Source organism: Bicyclus anynana, chromosome 15 (genome assembly GCF_947172395.1).
Source record: "Bicyclus anynana chromosome 15, ilBicAnyn1.1, whole genome shotgun sequence".
In the NCBI taxonomy this organism is placed as follows: Eukaryota; Metazoa; Arthropoda; class Insecta; order Lepidoptera; family Nymphalidae; genus Bicyclus; species Bicyclus anynana.
In genome coordinates this window covers 16402330-16419786 of record NC_069097.1, presented here as the reverse complement: position 1 = coordinate 16419786, position 17457 = coordinate 16402330, and the positions used below count along the sequence as shown (strand labels likewise).

Here is a 17457-nt window from a genome sequence, read left to right as displayed (position 1 = left end):
TCACACTAGCGTGTTCTGAGAGCGCGCTTATACGTAACTTTCAATGCCTAACCATATTCAAAGACTCTTTTCGCTTGAGGTGAGTTCGAAATTTTTTCGGTACTAAGTCGAAGTAGCTCAAAAGTCGAAAATTATGAAATTCAAACTAGCGTGTTCAGAGAGCGCGCTTATACGTAACTTTCAATGCCTAACCATATTCAAAGACTCTTTTCGCTTGAGGTGAGTTCGAAATTTTTTCGGTACTAAGTCAAAGTTCCTGAAAATGTCGAAAATTATGAAATTCAAACTAGCGTGTTCTGAGAGCGCGCTTACACGTAACTTTCAATGCCTAACCATATTCAAAGTCTCTTTTCGCTTGAGGTGAGTTCGAATTTTTTTCGGTACTAAGTCCAAGTTCCTGAAAATGTCAAAAATTATGAAATTCAAACTAGCGTGTTCTGAGAGCGCGATAATACGTAACTTTCAATGCCTAACCATATTCAAAGACTCTTTTCGCTTGAGGTGAGTTCGAAATTTTTTCGGTACTAAGTCAAAGTAGCTCAAAAGTCGAAAAATATGAAATTCAAACTAGCGTGTTCTGAGAGCGCGCTTATACGTAACTTTCAATGCCTAACCATATTCAAAGACTCTTTTCGCTTGAGGTGAGTTCGAAATTTTTCCGGTACTAAGTCGATGTAGCTCAAAAGTCGAAAATTATGAAATTCAAACTAGCGTGTTCTGAGAGCGCGCTTATACGTAACTTTCAATGCCTAACCATATTCAAAGACTCTTTTCGCTTGAGGTGAGTTCGAAATTTTTCCGGTACTAAGTCGATGTAGCTCAAAAGTCGAAAATTATGAAATTCAAACTAGCGTGTTCTGAGAGCGCGCTTATACGTAACTTTCAATGCCTAACCATATTCAAAGACTCTTTTCGCTTGAGGTGAGTTCGAAGTTTTTTTGGTACTACGTTTTATTAATACTCTCGCAATTACTACTAGAAGTATCATATAGCCATGTCACTATTACGAGTTCTGGACCAGACAGGTCCAGAACTCGAAATAGCGACATCCGAGCGATTTTGTAAACTTGAGCTTTCATACGTATCCATTAATAAAGTTCAATCAGGTGCAACCTAGGATTGAACTAGAGTTAAATGTTGATGACAGTTCAGGGCAGAGCTAAACATGCCCGGCACGCAAGTGTCGCACCTCGAGCGTCCGGCCCGTCGGCGACGGTCGGCGGTCGTGCGGAGCGCAGCTCGCGGCAGTGGCGGCGGAGCGGCGCTGGCGATCAATCGCGCGGCGGGGGCGAGGGCGGGCGGGCGCAGGCGCGCGGCCGGCGGCGCCGCTCGCCGCAGTGAGCCGCGGCCCGCGACCCGCGTCGAGCGTGCCACGAGCGCATGAGCGGGCTCGCGACGGCCGCCGCGGCGCCATGAGCGCGCTGGCGCTGCTGCTGCTGGCGCTGGGCGCGCGCGGCGCGGCGGGCGGCTGCGGCGTGGCGCAGTTCGCGTGCCGCAGCGGCGCGTGCGTGCGGCTGGACGCGTACTGCGACGGGGCGGCGCAGTGCGGCGACGGCAGCGACGAGCCGCCGCACTGCTCGCCGTGCAACCGCACGTACTACGGGCGCGCCGGCGTGGCGTACGCGCTGGCGCTGCGCGGCGCGCGCGCGCCCTTCCTGTGCCACCTGACGTTCACGGCGGGCGGCGGCGCGCACGGCGAGCTGGTGCAGCTGGCCTTCGACGAGTTCCGCGTGGGGCGCTACGCGGCGGGCGCGCTGGACGGCTGCCCCGACGGGTTCCTGCAGCTGGCCGAGCTGGGCCGGCCGTTCACGGGCGGCTCGTGGTGCGGCGCGGCCGACGGCGCCGCGCTGTACTACAGCGAGACGGCCACGGTCACGGCCACGGTGAAGCTGTTCGGCGCGCGCGCGGGCGAGGCGCTGGCGCTGCGGCTGCGCTACCGGTTCCTGGCGCGCCGCGACGCCGTGGTGCGCTTCGGGCCGCCGGGCGCGCCGCTGGAGCGCGGCGCCGTGGCGCCCGGCACGTACTGCACGCGCACGTACGAGGAGTGCCACCGCAAGGCGTGCCGCCTGCAGAGCCCCAACTACCCGGGCATGTACCCGCGCAACGTGTCGTGCTACTGGAGCCTGCGCCAGAAGGCCGTGCCCACGTGCAAGCACGCCATGATCTCCGTGCGCCAGCCGCTGGCGCACAAGATGCAGATCAAGCGCTCCATCGCCATGGCCAGGTGAGTGCGTGCCCGTGTCCGTGCCCGTTCCCCGTGCCCGTGTCCGTGCCGTGCCCGTGCCCGTGCGCCGCTGCGTCACGCGCGAGTGGACAGACGCCACGACTGTTTTCTGATTGCTTTGTACACTTCTGGACTGAGCTTGTTTTTTTTCTTTTCAGTTTTTTATATAGTAGTATTTTATGCAGTAGGGTTTTCTAATTTCTTTAATTATTTTATTTATTTCACAATTTTTAGTTGTTAGTTAGTTAGATGATGAATTTCGGATTTATTTGTTACGTTTATTACATGTGACAAAGTATGATAACGGATATGTACAACCGAGTTCAAGTAAATATTCAAAAATTTCTGCGGAGCTCTTGGTGGGTGAATCCGACTCGCATTTCTCTAGTTATATATTTAATTTAGTTTTATATATTTAATACTAGCGGACGCCTGCGACTTCGTCCGCGTGGAATTTAGTTTTTCACAAATCCGTCGGGAACCATGGATTTTTGCGGGATAAAAAGTAGTCTATGTGTTAATCCAGGCAAACTAAACTTAAAGAAAGTTAAGGTTAAGGTTGTGCCAACCAAGGTGCTGTTTGATGCTTCTGCTACTTCAGTCTTGGTCTTGCCTTGCTCAGGTGTGATCGGGCCAAAGATTTTATAATAGAGTTATGTCACTGGCATGTCAAAACTGAGGCGAACAAAACCGGCTAATAGACCGCATGTCGTTGAGTTGCATAGTAAAAAATATTTAAACAAATAATAACTAAATATAGATACATATACAATGTCGAGTTGTGTGTTTAGGAACTAAAAAAACTGTATGTACATAAATACATCATGGAATGAAACACAAAATTGTGCATGTGTGCGCCGGTGGAGCTACTAACTTTGGCTCATGTTTGCGGTGATTTTGTAGGCACGTAACATGTGTATGTAAAATGTCGTTGGCTTCGGCATTGCGGTGTGTGGCACAATTTTTCAAAACAAAAATTCAATCTTTCTTTATTTTTCTAATTGTAATGTTATATCATGGTCATGATGTAACATTTTAATCCTCATAATGAGTCCTTTAATTTGATACCCACATTCGAAAATATTTTTCACTTGAATGAACACTTGGGTTAACAAAACAAGTCTAACTATATCTTAATTACGTAGTTTGGTAAAGTGGTTTGGAACAATGATAATTTTATACTATAGATCGGTTACGTCCCTACAAAATTACCGCAAAAAGTGATCCGAATAATAGGCTACAACACTGAGCGCATACATGCACAATTTTGTCTTTAATTCCATTATATATTTATGTATGTATAATTGTATATAGTTTCTACACTTCCTGAACACACAACTCGACATTGTAGACGATAAGTTCTACAATTCTAAATTATTTATTTAAATAACGTTCGTTGTTGACCACAACTAAGATCGGTTGATGATGTAAAAAAGAAACTATCTAGTTTAGACGTGAGCAAAGGTGCTGGTTCAGATCAATTACCACCTATATTTGTAAAAAATTGTGCCATAAACTTAGCTGAGCCTATTTCTATTATTTTCATCAGATCGATGATGGTATTTTCCATTCAGCCTGGAAATTTGCTCTTATTGTACCGGTCTTCCAGGAAGGTTATAAACGGGATGTCTCTAAGTATCGGCCCATTTCCAAATTGTCAATCTTATCCAAAGTATTTGAGTCCTTGATCTGTCCTCATATTAATTGGCATATAAAATCTGTTTTAACTACCAAACAACTTGGATTTTACAAACACAGATCAATACAGTCTAATCTAGGTTCTTACGTTGACAGTTTATCATCCCAAGTTGACTTAAATAAGCAAGTGGATAGTATTTATATCGACTTTTCCAAGGCTTTTGATCTAGTAGATCACAGTCTCCTGATCGTAAAGGTAAAACATTTATTTGGTAGTGGCAGGTTTTGAGTCATCTTTTTCTTACGTAGCACAATCAGGAGTTCCTCAGGGTTCGCTCCAAGGTCCTATACTTTTCAATATTGTTATTAACGATATTGTTCATTGCTTTTCTAACTCCGAAGTACTACTTTATGCGGATGATTTAAAAACATTTTGAACGATAAATTTAGAAAACGATTCAATTCTTCTGCAGGAAGACTTGGATAGGTTGATGATTTTATTTATAAAAACACATTTCAATTAAACTTAACCATAGTGCAACACAAACCACAGTTGGTTTTACTAATAGAATAATAAGAAATGTTACTTACTGTGTTTCTTTTCATAGAAAACTACACTCGGTTCAGTTTCAATACAAAATGGACGATAATATTATTCAAGACATAAACTCGATTAGAGATTTAGGTATTCCAATCGACCACGAACTAAGTTTTACACCGCATATAGACAGCATACGCAAAAATGCTTCAAAAATCACTGGTTTTATCAATCGCAGTTGCAAAAATTTCAAGAACCCCAGCACTAAAATTTTGTTATTTAATGCATTGACGAGAAGTATTTTAGAATACGGTTTAGTTGTATGGAATCCATATTACAACGTACACACTATGAGAATTGAACGAATCCAAAAGCGATTTACTAACCATCTTAGTATTTGTGATAACTTACTTAAAAGCAGAAATAATATTAGTTATAACTAAGTTAAGTATTTTACCATTACAAATTGTTAGCTCTCTCAGATCATAGAAAGATGTTAGATTTATGTTTCTTATATAAATTGCTTAATGGACTGGTAGATAGAAAGAAAGAAAGTAAATGTCTTTATTGCTACCGTTATGCCACGCATCACAATTATCTTAGAATATTAAATACCCTGCGATATGTGGCATGACCTAGAAAAAGGTTCCAGCTCAGCATAAATGCATCCACTTTACTTTCTAGAATTTCTTTCAGAATACCAAGACATATTGTCGGGTCCAAAATTTCACGCCTTTTTGGACTAGTTACTCCAAAACAAATTTAGGCGCTTCAGTTCCATTAAATAGAATGATTTCCACATATAACACTATTTCTAAGGAAGTAAATATTGATATAGCTGGTGACACATTGCCTATTTTCAAAAATAAACTAGAAAAATATTTTTTAGCCCAGTACAAAAGGGATACCTCTTAATTGTTATTTTTATCTTAAGTTTATACTGTGTTTTTATGTTTATTTTATTTTAGTTTAATTCTGTTCCTAATGTAATTGTGTGATAGATCCATATCTATATTTATAAACGCAATCCTAAATCAGTTTATTTCCCTAATTAGTCTAATTAACCTATTTATTATTTTTTTAATGTCTCTATTCGAGTACTAAATTACGCATGTTGAGGTTACCTATAAGTGGGTGGGTGGTATAATATGACACAACAATTTGACTAATCCATGTTTTGTAAAACTCAATTTTAATTGTCATAACCTGTTGGTACCCTATACAAATAAAAAAAAATAAAAAAGATTGAGTGGGTTGACTATAAATTTCCTTCTTTGAGCCTCATTATTATTAATAATAATAATAATAATAAAATTCTTTATTTAGCTGAGTACATACAACTGAGAAAAAAAAACAGATACAAATTAAGTAAACAAAAAAAAAAATTAAAAAGGGAGATAAAAAAAAAAACTAATGCAATATAAAAGACACAACTAATAAGTCACTTATAAAATAGAATAACATGACAAAAAACAAAGATAACAAATAGTACCAAAATAAGCAATATAAAATCCCCATATTTCCCTAGCTCCATTTAAAAAAAAAAATGTTTGTTTCGACCTTCATTGTAGGTTTTTTTGTTTTGCTAACAAATGTTTTTTTACTATATTTTTGAACGCAACCATAGATTTGAGCATACGTACCGGCGGAGGAAGATCGTTCCATATTCTACTGGCCGAAAATTTGAAAGAACCCCGAAACGCGGCGGTTTTGTGTTGCGTCATGTGGATTCGTGGGGCTCCTCTTGTACCGCGTTTTTTATTTTCATGGGCCCATTATTCATGCGCTAGTTACGCATTAAACAGTATTTAATATCATTGGTTTGGAAGATATGAGAAAATAAATAATTTGGAAAGTAAAGAATATTAAATTCATACGAGTACAAGATTTACGAGCAAAAAACGTGTTGCAGTCGGGTGAGTGGTCGCGCGGAACACATAGTTATGTGATCATCGCACTTCGCGGGGCTCCTGCGACTGTGCAATAAGTTAAGGCTAACCGTTCCATTTCATTTGTATGGGTGGACTACATATTATGTAATCCGTGCGACCATTTTAGACGGGTTAAAGATGTACATCGGTCACGGTAAAAATATCGATACGATCACAGAGATAGAAGATAGACCGGCTTATTATTAATTGTAGCATCGTCTAAGAACTAAAGATTGGCCACAAAACAATTTTAAACCATTTGAACAAGAGTCTAAATTTAAAAAATAGCTGGATGCATTCAATATCAACCCATATTCGGCTCACTGCTGAGCTTGAGTCTTCTCTCAGAATGAGAGAGGTTAGGCCAATAGTCCACCACGCAGGCCCAATGCGGATTGGCAGACTTCACACGCGCAGAGAATTCAGAAATTTCTCTGGTATGCAGGTTTCCTCGTGATGGTTTCCGTTTGGGACACGAGATATTTAATTTCTGGAAATGCACACAACTGAAAAGTTGGAGGTGCATGCCGCGGACCGGATTCGAACCCACACCCTCCGAAATCAGAGGCAGAGGTCATATGGCACTGGGCTGTCACGGCTCTCCGTATCATATTCGTAGATGGACCTTCGAGGCATTAGCCACACTGAATCGACCCATTTCTTGGACAGTTCAACGGATAAGACTGAGAATGAGAAATGGGTCACACACTACAAAATTGTGCAAATACGATCGCGGCGACAGCGTGCAGACGGCCGGAGCCGACAGACGACGTGTCGCTTCATATCGCGACAATGCCCGCACACGACCCACACTCACTCGCATAGACTCTGTGAACTTGGTTGAAAACTTTTGAAGTTCAGATATACAATACTTTCCGAGAAAAGGGAGGGGGAAGTATATTTTCTTGAATAAATTGGAAACTATTTATTTAAAAAAAAATACATTTGAGATCCTTGTAGCCAGCTCATTTGATTTTTCACACGATACAATTTTATAAAAAATTATTCAAATTGCCACTCTTGCCACTCTTGCCACTCTTGCCACTTTCTTAATCAAAAATTTGAGAGTTAGAAGGGTTTCTGGAAATTTTCAAGTAAAAAGCGCAAAATAAAGAAAGATCCAAAATGAGTCTTAATTTGTATTTCAAAATTTAACACTTACAACAATTACGTAAATTACTATAATAATTAATAATTAATAATTAATAAAAAATACTCCATCTTATTTCTTTAGTTTTTCTAAACAGTTTTAAAATATTAAAAAATATAAGACTCCATTTTTCGGCGACATCTTCGTGTTCCGTGCGCTCTAAATATCTAATATTTGTATTTTCTTTAATTAGACTTATGAAATAGCGAATAGTAGAGGATCCCAATATTGGACGACCTTCACCCATCTGTGTACTGGATGGAAAGTTGTTTGTGTCAAATTAAATATACCAATAAACATATTGCCAAGTAGTAGTTTTAAAAAATTCAGAATATGGATAATTAACAACTTTTTTTAACTTGACAACCGCAGACCAATTCACTAAGTTTGACATTTGTTAGTGGACATATACAAAATTTGCCAAGCACGTGATGTTTAAGTTAATTGATCGATATTTATGTTAATTGATCAAAATTGAGATTATAGGTAAAAAATGTCATCCGGTGCAACACATCCCTTTGATGTGATTATTGCGCGGTGTCTAGAGCCTAGGGCGGGCGCGACAGCGGCGCGGAGGGCGGCCACAGTGACGCGCGACCTGCGTAGCGGCGCGATGTATTATCAGGTGTTGCAAACTATGGACGACGATTTGTTGTTTTTACTAGAGAGTCCGATCCTACGATGGGAGGTGTTGAATATGAGAAATAAATAAACACAGAAAGATTTGGTGTTTTTAGGGTTCCGAACGTACGTAGAACAAAAACGGAACCCTTATAATATCACTCGCGCACATTTTAATGTCTGTCTGTTTTCTCCGAAAGTACTGGACTAATCCAATTGTTTGCAACACATATCAATTCTTGTGATCCAAATACTTCAAGTGATACATCAAATGAGGTAAGAGGATCTTAAATATATTTCTTTTTGTTAGCTTCTACTTGAGGATATCCGGAAAACTTTGATACTCCAAATTTTTTGATACCTTTAATTAACGTGGTAAATTAGTTTTCAGTATTGTGCCTACCAGATTGCATATTATTATAAACATATTCATCGAAACTAATGTGAACTTTTGTTATATTATACGTTACTATAAAAATAATTTTAGGTTTAGATAAATATTTAACGAAACAAATATGCCCGAAAATTATGTAATTTGATACATTTTCAGGTCAGTTTTCAAAAACATTAATTAACTTAAGCTTTAATTAACACAGCATTAACTTGGTACCGCCTTTAAACCAATCAGAGGGCACATTTTTATGATTTTAAAGTCGGTTGTATTACCGAACTGGTTTGATACCCCTGACTCGCTCAAATCAATCGCGCTAGCCTTCCGCCTAAGCCTGTCAAGGCTCATTGTGTCACTGTGGACACATTGGGCCTTTTCATATGTTTGAAAAATCGCGCCCGCCGTCGCAACCGCGCTAGGCCTGCAGCATGGACGAACACATGTGACATTGTTTCACAGTTGACATTGTGATTTTTGCTAACGATGGGCTGGAAAATAAAACGCGGTTGTCATTGATTTGATGTTAATTCTATAAGGTAGCTCATCATCCTCCATCCGCATCATAACAGGCGATAGACGACCACTGAAGGCACAGTCTTTTTGTAGGCACTTCCAAACATCACGATCCTGAGCCGACTGTATCCAGCGAATCCCTGCGACTCGCTTGATGTCGTCAGTCCATCTGTCGACCAACACTGCGTTTTCTAGTGCGGGGTCACCATTCCAGCACCTTGGGACCCTCACGTCCATCGGCTCTTCGATCTAATTGCCCCGCCCATTGCTACTTTAGCTTCGCGACTTGTTGAGCTATGTCGGTGACTTTGGTTCTTCTGCTGAGCTCCTAATTGCTGATTCGATCACACAGAGATTCTATGATCGCAACTCGTTCCATCGCCCGCTGTGTGAATTAATGTTGTTTCATTCTTTCTTTGACTGCGCGTGTCGTCCCGTCCGCAGCCTCAACAAGACGGGGCGCGCCGTCCGCGCGTGGCGCGACTGCACGGGCGAGCGCGACCGCCTCATCTTCTACGACGGCGCCAGCACCGACGACCCCGTGCTGGGCGAGTTCTGCGGCGGCGACTGGCTGCCCGCCGTCACCTCGCGCGGGCCCGACATGCTGGTGGCCTTCCACTCGTCGCCCTACAGCGCGCCGCCGCGCGCCGCCGCGCCGCTCGCCCCGCTGCGCGGCTTCGAGCTGGACGTGGCCGTCGTGTTCGCCGACTCCGACTCGCTGGACTACGCGCGCGAGGCGCGCCGCTGCGAGTTCCACGTCAAGGCCTCCTCCTCCGAGGACGAGGCGGCGCCGCGCGGCCGCCGCGGCCGCCTGCGCGCGCCGCAGCACACGCTGCCGCCCGACACCACGTGCAGCTGGACCTTCCACGGCCGCCCCGGCGACCTCGTGTGGATCTACTTCTCCAGCTTCACGCACTACCCGCTGGCCGAGCCGCGCCGCGACGCCGCCGCCGCCGCCTGCGCCGTCGAGCTGCGCATCTGGGACGGCGGCGGCGCGGGCGAGGCGCCGCTGCTGGGCCGCTACTGCGACGCCGCGCCGGCGCTGTGCGCGCGCGCCGCGCTCGCCAACGCCACGCGCGCGCCGCGGCCCTGCGCGCCGCCCGACGGCTACGTGTCGGCGGCGCCGCTGCTGGCGCTGGCCGCCACGTCGCGCCCCGGCACGGCCACGCACCCGCTCGCCTTCTCGCTGCACTACGAGTTCGTGGACGCGCGGCTCGAGGGCGCGCCGCTGCCCATCGCCGAGTCGCGAGTGCGCGCCGAGCCGCCCGAGTGCGCGCGCCGCCTCACCGAGCCGGGCGCCTTCGCGTCGCCGCGCAACGCGCTGTGGTTCGGGCGCGGCGGCGCGCGGCGCCTGCGCTGCGTGTACCGCGTGCAGGCGCCGGGCGCGCGCGTCGAGCTGCGCCTGCTGGCGGCGGCCTTCGGGCGCGCGCCGCGCTGCTCCACGCGCGTCGACGCGCTCACGGGCCGGCCGGAGTGCGTGCCCGACGCCGACGCGGCCGACGGCGCCGCGGCCGACGCGCCGCTCGCGCTCGACGCGGCCGACGACGCGCCGCGCGCGCCGCACCTGCGCCTGTGGGAGGCGCCGTGGCCCGGCCACCGCGTGCCGCTCGGCTGCATCTGCGACAACGCGTCGGCGCCGCTGGCGCTGGCGGCGAGCGGCGGCGCGCTGGAGCTGGAGCTGGCGGCGGCGGCGCTGGCGGCGGGCGAGGACCACCGGCACGTGCACTTCCGCGGCGAGTGGCAGCGCGCGCCGGGCCCGCCGCGCTGCGCCGCGCGCCGCCGCCTGGCGCCGCCGGGGCAGCGCCTGGAGCTGCGGTTCCCGTACGGCGCGGACGCGGCGTCCGAGTGCGGCGAGGCGCCGTTCCTGCTGCGCGCGCGCGGCAACCGCTCCGTGTTCCTGCGCGTGTGGGGCGAGCGGCTGGCGGCCGGCGACGCGTGCGCCACGCCCAACCGCGTGCTGGTGTACGAGGCGGGCGGCGCGCGCCTGCTGGCGGCCGTGTGCCCGGGCGGCGCGCGCGCCGTGCGCCTGTTCAGCGCGGAGTGGGGCGCGCGCGCGGGCGGCGAGGCGGCGCTGCTGGTGGTGTGGGCGGCGCGCGAGGCGGGCGCGGCGCGGCTGGCGTGGATGGAGGTGTGGCGCGCGGGCGGCGACAACGCCACGGCGGGCTGCGCGCACGCGTGCGCGGCGCTGGGCGCGTGCATGGCGGGCGCGCTGTGGTGCGACGGCTGGGCCGACTGCCCGGGCGGCGCGGACGAGGCGGGCGCGTGCGGCGCGGGCGCGCGGCTGCTGGCGGCGCTGGGCGCGCCGGCGGCGGCGGGCGCGGCGGGCGCGGCGGGCGCGCTGCTGGCGCTGGCGCTGCTGCTGGCGCTGGCGCTGCGGCGGCGGCGCGCGCGGCGCGACGCGCGGCTGCTGGGCGCGCTGGCGGGCCGGCGGCTGACGGAGGAGCTGCTGTGCGACGCGTCGCGCGCGTCGTGCGCGTCGTCCGTGGCGTCCTGACGCCGCGAGCGCTCCGTCGAGTACATCCACGTGGACCGCGAGACCACGGTGTGACGGAGCGCCAGCTGACCCCTCACTGCCAACGGACCGCTAGTGGCCAGTAGCGATCCCGTCGTGTAAATACGTGTACAGTGTGCCACGCGACCGTCGCGTCGCAGTGCGCCGCGCCGCGACGGTCGCGCGCTGATCTCTTCGAGTGTTCGTTTTGTCGTTATGGTTTTCTGTGACGTGTATATTCTGTGAAATTTCGATGAACAATCCCGTCCCTCGTTTGACTTTTGTTGTGGATCGCTAATATATATAAATATAAATAAATATACGATAGTTCAAACTCGTCGGCCGCAGTTTCATTGCAATCACTCCTCGCCGGCGCCGTCGGCCGTCGAATATGTTTTTTTTTATGTTTTGTTTGAACATAAGGAATGGGACGGGGAATTAATTCAGAACCTAGTGGATGTCAATCCCTCCTTTAACTGCCTTTTTTCATCATATTGATCGTTAACAATAAATAGACGGGATACATTCTGCTTTCATACGTAGGTAAGATACATGTATGAAGTTCATACGTAGGTATGATACGTGTATAAATCAATCAATCAATCAAATCATTTATTTGCTTTGCTTGTGGTACATGTTTTGATCTTAAAATTTTTGAATTACCTATACATTCAACTGATTACAGTTTGCAAATTTTTTTACAATTAAAATATTCATTTCAATAGTTTATCCTAATTTGACGTGAAAATTTACAATAAAAAAAATTTCAACCTAAAATTAACATTTGTATTACAATTTTTATTATCATTGTACTAGTAAACCATAAATTAAATTTTACTATTTACAGAACAAAACTTTAAAATATATGAAAATGAAAAATAAATCGATGATGAAAATGAATAGATTATATTGCTAATGTCATAATGTCATTATTTCATGAAATTGATAAATTCATTTATTTTATAACAACTCTGTTCGAGCAACCATTTATTTATTCATTCCTAAAAATTTGGAGAGGCATTGCTTGCAACTTACTACGTAACTTCTTAAAGACCATTGTTGCCATATAGTAAGCATTGTGTTTGGATATTAGATAAGGTACATTTTGGCTGATATATCTTATGAAGGAATCTTTGAAGTTCATATGTAGGTAAGATACGTGTATGAAGATCATACGTAGGTAAGATACGTGGATGAAATTCATATGCAAGTAAGATACGTGTATGAAGTTCGTACGTAGGTAAGATACGTGGATAAAATTCATATGTAAGTAAGATACGTGTATAAAGTTCGTACGTAGGTAAGATACGTATATGAAGTTCATACGTAGGTAAGATACGTCTATGAAATTCATACGTAGGTAAGATTCGTGTATGAATTTCATACGTAGGTAAGATATGTGTATGAAGTTCAAACGTAGGTAAGATACGTGTATGAAGTTCATACGTAGGTAAGATACGTCTATGAATTCATACGTAGGTAAGATACGTCTATGAATTAATACGCAGGTAAGATACGTGTATGAAGCAAAACGATCAATAGAATGAAATATTTGTGATGATGGTAGGTAATGACGATATACAACATACGAGTGAAACAATATTATTTAAAATCTATTCTATCTAATCTTTTAATAAAACTGTATCACGTCAAATTCTTTACATTGAGTATAATATTTGGAGGGCATTACATAATCGATACTGAAGCCAAAAATATATTTACTTATTTTTTGTTTGTCTGTCTGTTTGTCTGTATTTTATGTTGGGTTGAAAGTATACATCGATATTCACGCGCTCATACGGACGTCCGCTAGTAATGTAATATTCCTACAACTTGTATTATTTCACTAGGGAGGTGAAAAGTAGTAAACAGTGTCACACGAGAGCAAAGTCCCTTGAATGCTTCACAAAGGTTTCCTTTCTACCTCAGAATCGCACTCTGCACTCGCAACAATAGCGAACATTTCTCTCTCATCGAACAATTAAATAAATAAAGAAACAACTTATTAATATCCTCACGCACCCGGCGCTCTCGGCGCCCGCTCCAATTGTCGGTCATGTTTTTCACACAAACAAATATTTCGTGCCGACGAGCAGCGACGGCCCGCGCTCTCGGGGCCCCTGAATATTCAACGCTGCCGCCCGCTCGCTGCTGCCGCCCGCCCGCTGCCGCCCACTGCCGCCCGCCCGCTGCCGCCCACTGCCGCCCGCCCGCTGCCGCCCGATACCTCCGCGCTCTCGACTCATGAATATAGAGCACGAAGTTTTTATAAGCACTGCGGAGTTCCTCTTTAATTTGAGTGACCTTTTAACCGAGTATTCAGAGCATTCGACTCTATGTATAGCTCTCAACCGACTTCTCTTTCGACGCATGTTAGTTTTAGCTTTGCGTTACGTCCGGTACACTGCCGTTAAATGTGAGTCTGTTGTATAGTTTTTATCAGAAAGTTGATTGTTTATATTCGGAGTCGTGAAGTGATGCACGTCGGGCGGAGCCGGGTCGGGGTTTCATTAACCAGGGATATGTATGACATTCCGATATAAGTCAGCTACGAACTGTTCAAACGTATTTGTTCTGTGATTATTATCAACCTATGTTAACTATGTTAACCACTACAGACCCGGGCCTTGCTCACGAGCGAGCTCACGGCGCTACGAGTGTGGTCCCGCTACGCTGCTCCGATGCGAGTTGGTGGTATTGGGGTGGTCATTATCATGAACATCACCATCAGATGTTAATGCTGTAAGTGATGTAATGACCGCGACCGACGAAGACCTATAGTGCTCTGCGAGGCACGGAGGGGTAACAACACCAACTTTCCAACTGCGGGCTGAGAGTTTTAATTGAAAAACCTCTTAGATAGAATGAAAAAGTCGGTAACATAGCCTGACCCCAGGAGCTCGAGATCCGAAGCCACTGCACCACCGAGACAGGTATATTACGATACTGTACAGAAGACGCGGTAGGCACGGGCGGCGGTGAGGCAGTCGTCAATGTCACCGACAGCTAGCAACGAAGAACGGAAATGAAATCCAATAAAATTCCTCCGAACAAGACATTAAGTATTCTCGGTGGAGCGCTGTTTGCTCGAGAGGATTCCTGGAATGAATAACGTTCCCCCCCCCCCCCTGCTGACCCCCCGATTCGCGAGCGACGACTAACACTAATCAACTAGCCACACGATCAGTTTTAGAACTAATGATAGTGACCTAGCCACACGATCAGTTTTAGAACTAATGATAGTGACCTAGCCACACGATCAGTTTTAGAACTAATGATAGTGACCTAGCCACACGATCAGTTTTAGAACTAATGATAGTGACCTAGCCACACGATCAGTTTTAGAACTAATGATAGCGACCTAGCCACACGATCAGTTTTAGAACTAATGATAGTGACCTAGCCACACGATCAGTTTTAGAACTAATGATAGTGACCTAGCCACACGATCAGTTTTAGAACTAATGATAGTGACCTAGCCACACGATCAGTTTTAGAACTAATGATAGTGACCTAGCCACACGATCAGTTTTAGAACTAATGATAGTGACCTAGCCACACGATCAGTTTTAGAACTAATGATAGTGACCTAGCCACACGATCAGTTTTAGAACTAATGATAGTGACCTAGCCACACGATCAGTTTTAGAACTAATGATAGTGACCTAGCCACACGATCAGTTTTAGAACTAATGATAGTGACCTAGCCACACGATCAGTTTTAGAACTAATGATAGTGACCTAGCCACACGATCAGTTTTAGAACTAATGATAGTGACCTAGCCACACGATCAGTTTTAGAACTAATGATAGTGACCTAGCCACACGATCAGTTTTAGAACTAATGATAGTGACCTAGCCACACGATCAGTTTTAGAACTAATGATAGTGACCTAGCCACACGATCAGTTTTAGAACTAATGATAGTGACCTAGCCACACGATCAGTTTTAGAACTAATGATAGTGACCTAGCCACACGATCAGTTTTAGAACTAATGATAGTGACCTAGCCACACGATCAGTTTTAGAACTAATGATAGTGACCTAGCCACACGATCAGTTTTAGAACTAATGATAGTGACCTAGCCACATGATCAGTTTTAGAACTAATGCTAGCCACCTAGCCACACGATCAGTTTTAGGACTAATGCTAGCCACCTAGCCTTACGATCATTTTTACGAATATCATGCCATTAGCGCTGCAGCATACAAAGTATTCTTTTTTCCAAAATCGGGCCTATTTCATTTTCTATGTTAAACTATTTTTTTTTACCTAGGCAAAGTTTACGTCTAGCTAAAAAATATGAAAAACTAATGAAAATTTTAATTATTAAATATTTAAATTTTCATTAGTTGCAACCACTTTAAAAATAGTTTTCAAGTATAAACTCAACGCTTAAATAACTTTTCACCATATGGTATGACTAAATTGCACTGTAGTGTACTTATATGTTTTCTTTAACTGTAGGTAAGGATTTTTGTACTTTGGAGAAAAATTAATATAACTTGAAAACCGTAAAATTTCGCCTTACATATATTTCGTTATTTTAGAACACCTTGATGTCAGCTATCACCTGCAAAGTATGTCGTACTATTTACGGGACACTTGTATATTTATTTATTATCTACTGAGGAGAAGAAAAACAGTCAACATAAATATAACATTGCTTCTGGCAACATTCGCTTTCCCGAGAGAGACTGCGATGACTCTGGTGACGTGTGTGACGCAACGTGTGGCGAAGTGTGACGCGACGTGTGAATCTCATTTCAAGAATGATAAGTTATCGCGAGCGGTCGGCGAGGGGGGGGGGGGAAGGGGCGGAGGGAAGGAGGGACAGATGTAACACCGAATGGCCCGTGTGATGTGTGCGGCGGCCGGGACGTGGGATGTCATATGAATGCATGGTAAGTACTGGCTTAGGAAGAAAGATACAAGCAACCGACGTCGAGTCCATTATAAGTATGGCACAGGAGTTCAAAGTACATACGAGTATATGACTAACGCTGCTGGCGAATGGTAGGGAGAGTTTCGCTGCGAGTCGTGCTCAGTGTGCCTAGTGGGAATTTTCAATATTTTCATACTGTTACTATCGCGTTGACGTAAACGCAAATTTGTGAGGGAATTAAAACAGTTGTGCAGTAGTGCCACTAGATGGCGCTGTTTCAATTCCTTAGAAATTCGCGTTTACGTTAACGTGATAGTAACAGTATCAAACTGCCACTAGGCCCTCTGATGTTATATTAATATCTGTAGCTACGAGTGTGCTATCCCCTCTTCTGTATGAGGGCGGCCTGACAGTGTGGTGGGCCTTTAAAGTCTGATGATGATGATGATGATGATGATGATGATGATGATGATGATGATGATGATGATACTAATACTCTAAAGTTGAAGTGTAGGTGTGTTTGTTTGGTTGAACGCGCTGATCTCAAGAACGACTGGGTCGAGTTTGTGTTTGTGTTGGATAATCCATTTATCAAATAATGCTATAGGTATAGGGTATATCACGACAACTCGACGACACGCTACGGCACGACCACGTACGCCTGACCAGCTGCCTGTCTTTATGTTTATTCAACGATAAGTTAACTTTTGACTGCGATGTCACCCGATGTTAAGTGAAGGTGCAGTGTAAGATGTAAGCGTTTACGTGGACAAGGCACAACTTTATTCTACCTACACTTCTGACCGGAACCGGAACGCTAAATCTCTTGGCGGTAAGTCTTTGCCATCCCGGAAAACTTCTTTTACGGCATTTGTTAAAACCTGAACATCACGCGAAGGGAGCCGCGGGCGCGCGCTGATAGACTAGTTCACACTTTATTTTAAATGGTCTTGAATTGTTCATTATCGTTCTACTAGATTGAAAAATAAAATCATATTTTTTTGATACGTGTTTACATGAAAATTTTAGTTTTTAAATATGTTTTTGACAATACGAGCCAAAACGCATGTCGG

General features: G+C 45.6%; 1 protein-coding gene across 1 annotated transcript; it reads left to right on the top strand.

Moving 5' to 3' along the window:
• Positions 1-1298: 1298 nt before the first annotated feature.
• LOC112054509 (uncharacterized) lies at positions 1299-11836 on the top strand. The gene is made up of 2 exons (XM_052885785.1): positions 1299-2224; positions 9451-11836. Exons 1-2 carry the CDS (start codon positions 1413-1415, stop codon positions 11498-11500), a joined length of 2862 nt encoding a protein of 953 aa, XP_052741745.1. The 5' UTR covers positions 1299-1412; the 3' UTR covers positions 11501-11836.
• Positions 11837-17457: the final 5621 nt, after the last annotated feature.